The 9,882-nt window shown below is 37.7% G+C and overlaps 1 protein-coding gene across 1 annotated transcript in view; it reads left to right on the top strand.

Moving 5' to 3' along the window:
* The window catches only part of Dtwd2 (DTW domain containing 2), a 145,412-nt gene that overhangs the window by 22,858 nt on the left and 112,672 nt on the right, over window positions 1–9,882 (top strand). Inside the window, exon 4 of the mRNA XM_010633903.2 lies at window positions 6,501–6,589. Within this exon, the coding sequence (XP_010632205.1) occupies window positions 6,501–6,589 (89 nt within the window). The remainder of the gene's footprint in view (window positions 1–6,500; window positions 6,590–9,882) is intronic.

Here is a 9,882-nt window from a genome sequence, read left to right as displayed (position 1 = left end):
GGTCCCAAGGTAGGCGGTGGAACCGCTGAGATAAATCTCAAGCACAGGAGGGACTGTTTTGTAAAGCAAGGTGGGAATACCTTGGCCTGTGCCAGTTTAGGTCCTGCACAGGTTGGGAGGCAGCAACAGTGCTCCCCAAAGACAGCTCAGGAGAACACTGCTTTTATTTTTTGCAGCCTTCGATTTGAGAAAGGTGAGAAATACTGTTTTAAATAAACGAGATTCAAGACGTGTAAGTACAGAATAGTTTCTCTGGTGTGAAAAACCAAAATGTAAATAAGATCCAATGTGTATAATTGATAATGTGAAATGGAAGGAAAGGGCTAAAGGAGTAGGGGAAGTAGGAAGGGTAGGGGAAAGGAAATAAGGGGAAAGAAAAAATATGAGAAAAAGAAAAAATGGAAACAAAGTCTTTGTAAATAGGGAAGGATCGAGGGGGCGAAGGGAGGGCAGAGGAATGGGGCAAAAATAAAAACCAAGACATATCATGCAAAGGTACAAGATCCCAATGATGAATGTAACCATATTGTATACCTAAAATGTACCAATAAATTTAATGGGAAAAAAAATAAATGAGATTCATACCAAAAACAACAAAAAACAAAAAAATGTTTTGGAGTCAGAGAGACCAGGTTTAGATCCTGATTCTGTGACACTTAATATACATGTAGAATAAATAATAAATGTACAATATTTGGAAAACGATTCAACATCTATGAGAGTTCATTTTTCATTATGTAAAATGGGGATAGTAAGAGCTACATGATAGAGTTGTTGTGAGCATTGGAGTGTGCACATTGGTTACTACCTCAGAATCTGGTACATGGTAAATGCTCAATAAAATTTTTTACTGTTACTAGCCTCTTCATGACATAACAACTTCAAATTTGGACAAAGAATAACTCTGGCTAGGAATCCTTAGTTCTAAAATATGCTATGTAACTTTATGCATAATACTTTGCCAAATTGTGATTCTGTTTCTACAACTGAGGAATGGAAATGACATGGCAAATGTTTATAAATAAGATTGTGAAAACTTCAAAGAGTAAGTACATGCTAATGTATGTTACCTCACTAAAATCCCTAGCTGTGTTTATAGTCCTGAAGATAAGTACTGTTAATATTTTGTATTTACAGTGTTCCTTCCACTCAGGCATTAATAAGACCTTTCAAAGGTGAACCCGCAGACAGCATTGGACTTGCCCAAGGTCTTGGACTTGGTAAGAAAGTGACAAGGATTTCCTAACACTATTGTTATTTATGTGTTTATTTGTTATTTATACTGTTTATTCCTACAAAAGTAAATAAGAAATTTTTAATGAATTTTACCAGCTACTCCACTAAGAAGTGTGTAGTGCTAAGGGCACTATGTACAATGTGAGCTGGCATTCCAGGTCTCTAGGCCACTTGAATAACTGCAGCCTGTCCTCTCACTTTCATTGCCCAATTATAGTACAAGAAATAGCACTACATAGAGTGAACTGCAGTGGAGGAAAAGTGATGCCCTAAGCAGGATCAAGAGATGGAGAGAGCAGGGAAGGAGAGGAGAGGAAGGGGAGGAGAAGATAATTGAAGTGTGTTGTGTACACATACCAACTCCCCACAAGGAACAGAATCATTCATTGTATACTGCAAACATGTGCTGATAAAAACTAAAAATGTAAAAAAAGAAGAAAAAAGTGGTGAAACTTTTGACTGTTTTAAAGCATTTTGTTTTGACCCATTTGTCAAGTCATGAGATTCATTTCGCTCTTGGCTCCCTGGCCTCTTTAAATTGAACTGTATAGGCTGGCCGTGGTGGTGCACACCTGTAATCCCAGCACTTGGGAGGCTGAGGCGGGAGGATCACTGTGAGTTCAAGACCAGCCTGGGCTACACAGTGAGTTCCAGAGCAGTCTGAACTACACAGTGAGAACCTGTCTCAAAAAAACAAAAAAACAAAAACAAAAACAAAAAAACTGAACTGTACAGAGCAGTAGTTAGACCCATGAACAGTGCTGCCTGCATTTGAATTCTGACTCTGGGGTTCCCTGGTAGTGTAATTTTAATCATTCAGGACCTTAGTAGGGAAGACAGAAATAGCATCTACCTCATGAATTAGACCAACACATGGAGCACATTAAAGGCTCAATTAATGTTAGCTTTTAGTTCTACAGCCAAACTGTATGCCTCACTGGTATATGGCTCACTAATGTAGGTGGATAAAGTTGGCTTAAAATGAAATAATTTTAGTCGCCATTAAGATACCAATGTGTATACCTCATAGTTCCATAAATAACATCACTGCTTTCTTCCTCATCATTAAAATTCTGAAAGTGAATATAGCACAGAGGATAAGTGCATGGGCTTTTAAATCAGCCGTGGACCTTACCATATGTCTTTCCCTTGGTTTCCTCTGGGTAAAATGGTTAAATGTAGTACTTTCTTCATCAGGTGAGGGATGTTGAGGTAATCCAAGTCAAATGATTACATGAATTTCTGACAAGCAATAAATTTTTAATAGTGTTACTGAAAAGTATTTAAACAGAATAACAAGGCATATAGGCTGCTTCTGATACTCTGGAGTTCAACTATCATTGATTTAAATAGAAAGAAAAGGGCTAAAGGTGTAGGGGAAATGGGAAGGGTAGGGAAAAGGTAATAAGGGAGAAGAAAAAACAACATGAGAAAATGAAAAAATGGAAATAAAGTATTTGTAAATAGGGAAGGGAGGAGGGGGTGAAGGGAGGGCAGGGATAAAGGGGAAAAGTGAGAACCAAGATAAATCATGTAAAGGTACAAGATCCCAATGATGAATGTAACTGTACTGTACACCTAAAATGTACCAATAAACTCAGTGAGGAGAAAAAATAAATGTAGTTAAAATTGGGGCTTTTCACTGTGCACCTAGACATATGGAAGCAACTCAGGGCAAACCCATTTCTGGCTCACAGTGGGCACTCATATAAATACTATTAAATGCATCCCTCCGAGGGGATGTTTAATTTTCCTCTGGGAACTTCACTGCTCAGGCTGTAAGAATTTTGCTTTGTTTACCTTACTGTTTCATGTTTCTGGTCCATTTAGCTGAGATGTTGTTCATATCATCACAAGGTCCTATTGTATCTAATCTCATCTTGATCTGAATCTGTTCAGAGAAGCCGTAGCCAGTTGGCATGAGAGTAGACATTTAGAAAGTATGGAGAGTTTGGGAAAAGATTTTTAAAACCAAGGAAAAAATGAAATATAATTTTCTTGGATTTAGATGCTTTGCATGTATGTTGGAGTTTGGGTTATCTTCTGTAAATCTGGCAAAATTAAATTAGCAATTCACCTCATCCAATTTGATCTGCTTAAAGCTTCTTATTGTCTTAATAGATTAAATTTAAATGTAAAAAGGTTGGTAAACATCTACTCCAGTCTTCCTCAAAGGCATTCTAAAATAAGAGTTGTACATTATGAATTGCTCTCAAATATTCAAATACTGCCATCCATTCCTTAAAGAGATGAATGCCTTTTAAAACTGTATTAATAAATTAGAAGATATTTTAGGGAAAGAAAATTTGCCATTAATTCCCAAAGGAAAATAGCATTGCAGGTAAACATTTGTATATTTAGAATAGATTGTGAATTTCTTTCCCTTGCCACATCCCTTAATCCAAATCTTATCTTTATTTGTGGTATATCAAGTATGTTGCCGAGACAACATCTCAACCAGTAGCACTGGAATGAGGCCAGGTTAGAGCATCACCACCCATGTCCCTCTGTGTGGGTAGGAGTTGTTTATGGCATTAGCATTTACCAGCTTTATACTACTTTTTTGGTTATTTATGTTCCTGCCCAGGAGATAACTGCTTCTCTCTCCCTATCTCTTCCTCCTCTCTCTTATCTCCCTCCTTTCCTCTGCCTCCCTTCTTCTCTCTCTTCCTCCTTGCCTTCCCCTTTCTTTTTGAAAAGAAATCACATAGCTCAACTGGCCTCACATTGGTGAACCTTCTGCTTCAGAGCACTGGGATTACAGTGTGCCACCACACCCAGCCTCTCCAGCCCTATATTCTCCACATTGGCCTGCAGTTTTCTATCTATGGAATATTTTAAAGAGACTAGTCGTAAAGCAAAATAATTCCGAGATATTTTGTCACCATGAATAGATTTTGTCATTTAAATATCATAGCAGTGATACTATAGTTGGCTTTATTTTTGTTTGTTTGTTTTTGTTTTTTGGTACAAGGGATTGAACTCAGGCCCTTGGGCTTATGAGGGAGGCAGTAGTACCTCTGAGCTAAATCTCTGGGCCTGGAAATGTTTTTTTAATGTGGGATTTAAAATAAGCCACCTTAAATTGTTCATGTATATGTGGTATGTGGTCATGCTCATCCTACTTTCTCAGAGTTAGAGTTTTGTATCTGTATTAGCCCTGGGATCAATAAAAAAGAGATTGGTAAAGAAAAAGAAACAACATTATTTTCCCTGTGTAGTCCAACTTACTCTTTTCTTCATGGGAACTGAAAGTTTTAATTTTAGAAGCACATTTTTCTTGCCCTAAGGAATATATTATACATGATGACACACAGTTAAATACCATTGTTGATATGACCTTTTTTTCTCTCTCTCTCTTGTTTTTTTCAGACAAGGTCTCACTATGTAGTTCAGGCTGGTCTTGAACTCACTATGTAGCCCAGGCTCCGACTCTTGACAATCTTCTTGCCTCAGCCTCTGGACTGCTGGAATAACAGACATGTGCCACCATGCCGAGTGTTGAGAATGGCTTTTGAATGACTATTTATTTATTTAACCGGGGATTGGAACTCTGGACCTTCCATTTAAGAGGTAGGTGGTGGAACCACTGAGCTAAATCCCCAGACCCAAAGTACAATTTTTTGTCTCTAGAAAACATTTCAGTGCGTTTTTTTCTGATTGCAAGATAGTGTAGCTTATTAACATGAGGGGTAAGATTACATTTGTTTTACTGTTTTAAGAATAGGATTTTCTCAACAGATTAAGTGGTTGAATTTTATAAAATGTCAAAGGAAATATGTTAATTTAATTTTTCAAGCTGTATTTCCTGGGTTCAACCACAACAGCCCCAGTTGTGGTTTCTTCTTTGAATAGATAGTATAGGCACACAATTTAAAATTCAGAAGACAGCAGCACACACCCCTAGTTCCATCTACCTTTGAGGCTATGGTGGGAGACTTGAGCCCACAAATTTGATACCAGCTTAGGCAACATAATGAGACTCTAGTTCTGAAAAACAAATAAAATAAATTTAAAGAGGCACATAGTGAGTTGTCTCACTCTTGCCTCTATCTACCCACCACCTGAGGATAATCACTGTATTTTGAAAACTCTTTCAGAAATATTCTGATTTTGATACCTCTCATTTACTCTTAGCAGACATTTGACTCACCCTGTAAATGTCAGATTCGGTTACTTCCTAGAAGAGGTATTTCTTTTCAGTAAAGTAATCCACAAAATTTAAAAATAAGTATAATTAAACTACCATTTGAATATTTGATGTGATGTTAAAGTTGCTTGGCTTAACTTAGTATATGTGCTGCTGAAGCGAGCATGCTTGGCTTAATTTAAATAATATTTCAAAGAAAACCAATTGTATAGAGTCTGGATGGTAACTGAGAAAATAACAAGCAAATGTCTTCTTGGGCTTGTTAGTGAAAAGGATGACTTATATACCAGGAAATTGTTGTTTTTACTCTTGTCATGTGGGAGAATGTCAAATTAGGCTTCAGTTCAAATCCCACAGGACTCCTACATTTTTCTCTAAATCTTCCTGCACTTATTTAGCAATACCTTTTCCTTAGCCCAGATCCTGTATCTTGCCAACATTTGAATTTTACACCTTTGAGAGTTGCCCAAGGGGTGGATCCATGTTTGCTTTACTTCTCTGTCCTCCTCCCTTCTGTAGTCTATCAAGGTTCCAGAATGTAAACTCAGTTATAGCATAAAGAATTAACTTTAGAACAGTCACTTTGGCTATAATGGTCTTTGGAAACAAAACTTATATATGGCACTTTCTATTCGATAACATTTGTTGAACTATATCACCTGCCTTACTATTCATGGATCATTTGCTTGGATTTGGGAAATTTAAGTTAACAAAAAATTTAAGTTAAACCATTACTTGGTAAATTTAGACTTTCCTTAATGTTGCAGGTCATTCTTAGACTCCACTAGAGGAAACCCATTAGAGGAAATGTTTGAGATAATCATGAAATAATGTCCATGGTCCCATATGAGTCCTCTGTTGTGGCCCTGTGAAGGGTGAGATGGTGAAGATGTAAGGAAAGGTATACTCCATAATGCCATGAGTCCACACCTCTCTAATGAGGAAGGGCTTTGGTTTCTTGGAGTTAATCCCACTTTGCTGAATTCAATAAGGTTTTACCTTGTACTAAGCTAGCTACACTCAAGGGCAAGGTCCTAAGGTTTTATTACTTCTCGCATTACAAATTTATACTAGCAAAACATACTAATATAGTGTTTTTATTTTTAACTATCAGTTATTTAACCAAGCAACCAGGAATTTGATTAGAATCTGCTCTTTGCTTGACACACAATACTTACTGCCCTCAAGGGCTCCACCAGCAAGGTGAGTGGTTCCTGTGACAATGTCCAGCATTTCTAGAACTGTCAGATCACATATGTTTATTGTGTTTTTTCTCAGTATGCTTTGGAAAATCCATACTGCTTTAAGTGTGTTACCTGATTATAATATCTTACTAGCACAGTCTTGAAAAGTACAAAAGATTATCTGGGCCCAATGTATTTTGAAGTATGTGTAAGTTCATTCTTAGAAAAGTTTAGTGTTGTATGCAAAATACTGATGCTTTATTTCTGGTATGTGTTCTTATAAAAAACTTCATCACTAGAAAAAAGAGCCGTGAAAACTCAGTTGTCAGATATTCTTGGTTTTTGGCATTTTGGGGTTTTTTTTTTTTGGTATAAAAATGTCGTAAAGAACAATCTTGGTATAGGACTTCAGCTGTAGAGGGTTTAGACTACTACTTTCTGTCCCTAAGATGATCATAAATGTAACAGATACAGTATTAGTTTTTTTTGTTTGTTTTGTTTTGTTTTTTGGGTACCGGGGATTAAACTCGGGTCCTTGCACTTGCAGGGCAGGCCACCGACAGTATTAGTATTTTTTAAAGGTGAGAACTATATCTTTGTGTTGTATTTAGAAGTGTCTTTACGTGTCTGAACCCTTCCAAATTTGGTCTCGAACAACCAACTAGGCTGAAAACTAGTAGGAAAGTTGTTATCTTATTTTTATTTTCCTACTATGATTTATATTTAAATGATTCTCCTGACAATGACTTTAGGACTGATGGATAATAACTCAATGGAACAGCTCTACCTCTGATTCATGGAGAAGCTGGTATAAGTCATCTGACTCATCTGCTTGTTCCATTTGGGAAATGTCACCATAATATACTTACTAGAAGGTGCCTGTGAAAGGCTTAAATGAAAAGACAAAAGGCTCTATAAAATTACAAGTTAGAGAATCTTATATAGTTTTGTAAAATCACAGATTATTTAATTTCACTACACATCAGTTCTGGAATAAGCTATTTGTATGGAACGTAAAAATGCCTCATCTCTTCTAAATAAAATATCTTCTTTTCTCTCTTCCTTTCTTTCCCTGTTCCTTTCCCCTTGCCTCCTCACTCCTCTCCTCTCCTCCATCCTATTCCTCTGTCTGTGTATCTCCATAGATAGATAGATAGATAGATAGACATGTATCTTCTTGCAGTGCTGGGTGAGTATCAAACCCAGGGCTTCATTTATTCTAGGTAAGTGCTTTGTCACTAACATACTCCCCTAGCTATTTTTCTTCCTCTTGTTCTTCCTCTTCCTCTTCTTTCTCCTCCTCCTCCTCTTTGTCTTCTTGAAATACCTCATTAAAAGTTTTTATAGCTTCTGTGTACTTCTGGTCATTAAGTTAAATAAAATAAATTGAAATAAGTTTTCAGTACTGCATTTAATTTAAAATATTTTCCTAATTCAAAAATCCGTACAGTATCCAGAGGCTACCATAAATTAAATAAGATGTGTATTTTACTTCAATTAAGTAGAATTAAACATGTCTGCAGCATAAATTTTCTGTTCCTCCTCCTCCTTCCTGTTTTTTCTTTTTATTGGTACTAGGGATTGAAGCCAGGTGTTTTTCACTGAGCTACATCCCCCACCCATTTTTCATTTTTTTAGTTTGTGGCAGGGTCTTGCTAATGCTAAGTTGACCAGTGGGGACTTGAACTTGTGATCCTCCTGCTTCAGCTTCTAAGAGTGCTGGGATTACAGCCATGCACCGCCTCCCAACTGGCAGTCTAACCCAAAAGTGCTAAACCACTCCTCAACATCCCAAGTCTTTTTTATATTTTAGTTTGAGGCAGTTTGAGGCAGGGTCTTGCTAAATTATCCAGACTAGCCTTGAACTTGCAGTCCTCCTGAGTAGCTACCATTCCCAGTTTGCAGCATAAATTCTCTAAGATTTAACAAATGTTAGCCTCCTAAAATTACTCTGGCTAAACAGAAAGGATGGTATAATGTGTAAGTGGTAGGCTTTTATTAGAATAACTGAAAACTTAAATCAACTTTGTTTTTTAGAACAATTTTAGATTTACAGAAAAATTGAAGGAAATAGTACAGGGTTCCTTTATACCCCATACCCAATTTCTCCTGTATTCACAACTTGCATTAGGATGATGCATGTATTTGTCAAAATTATTGGGCCAACATCGATACATTATTATTAAAGTGCAGATTGTTTTTTAGCTTAACCAAACATTTCTTTTCTATCCCAGAATTTCATTAAATGTATCACATTATATTTAGTTGTTTTTTTTTGTTTTTTTGTTTTTTTTTTTTTAGACAGGTCTATGTATTTTATATTTTTTATTTTTTTGGCACTGGGGATTGAACTCAGGTCCTTGTGCTTATAAGGCAGGCTCTGGAACCACTGAGCTAAATCCCCAGCCCTCTCACTATGTATTTGAGACTGACCTGGAACTCACTATATAGCCCAGGCTGGTCTCAAACTCACAGCGATTCTCCTGCCTCAGCCTCCCAAGTGCTGGGATTACAGGTGTGCGCCACCATGCCCGGCTCCTGGGAGATTTCTTGATCACTCCTCCAATAGCTAGAAAGGTTGTGTATCTTGGAACAAAGAATTAAAGCACTTTAAATTAAACAATAAAAATCCTAGTGTGACATTAAGAAGTAAATCATGGGCTGGAGGCAGAGGAAGAGGTTGCCAATGCTTTAATTTAGAAGCAGGGGGCAGCCTTCTAGGAAGGCTGTCTGGAGACAGAAGTCAACAAGCAGGAAATGCTGTCAGGTAAGACCCAATTCCTTCCATACTCCCTATGAGGGACAGTGCAGCCACTGCCTTTTCATTTCTCAGGGCTGAAGACCCATCCTCCAACTCTCAGCACACTCCAGGGCCCTGCACACTAAGCTAAGTGTTCTCTGGCTAAAACAGGACTAAGCCAAGATTTGGGATCCAACTCTCCAGGGGGCCGAGTGGCATTCCCTTCCAAATGCTTCACATAGGAGCAGGGTGGGCAGCTCTCAGTGCAGGCAGCTGAGGGGCAGAAGGGGAAAAGGTAGGGAAGGAAAGCTGCCTAGGCTCCTAGCAGCAGCAAAAGGTGACCAGCAACATGGGGCTTCCTTATGTGGAGAAGTCTTGCTGCCACAGTCACCTTATCGCTGTGAGGGGCCAGACTAGGATGAGTCTTTGCAGGCAACAACAACCTCTATACACTTCAAGTTCCTTTCATAGCTATATATAGAGATATATTTAATTTTAAAAACTGAAATAAATGCGATGCATTCAGGTTCCTTCTTCTTTGCCAAGAGCTGCTCAGTCCATCCCCTACCCTG

The sequence above is a fragment of the Fukomys damarensis genome, unplaced genomic scaffold (assembly GCF_012274545.1).
Source record: "Fukomys damarensis isolate Sample0158 unplaced genomic scaffold, DMR_v1.0_HiC HiC_scaffold_9, whole genome shotgun sequence".
Lineage (NCBI taxonomy): Eukaryota > Metazoa > Chordata > Mammalia > Rodentia > Bathyergidae > Fukomys > Fukomys damarensis.
This window is presented reverse-complemented; position numbering and strand designations above follow the sequence as displayed.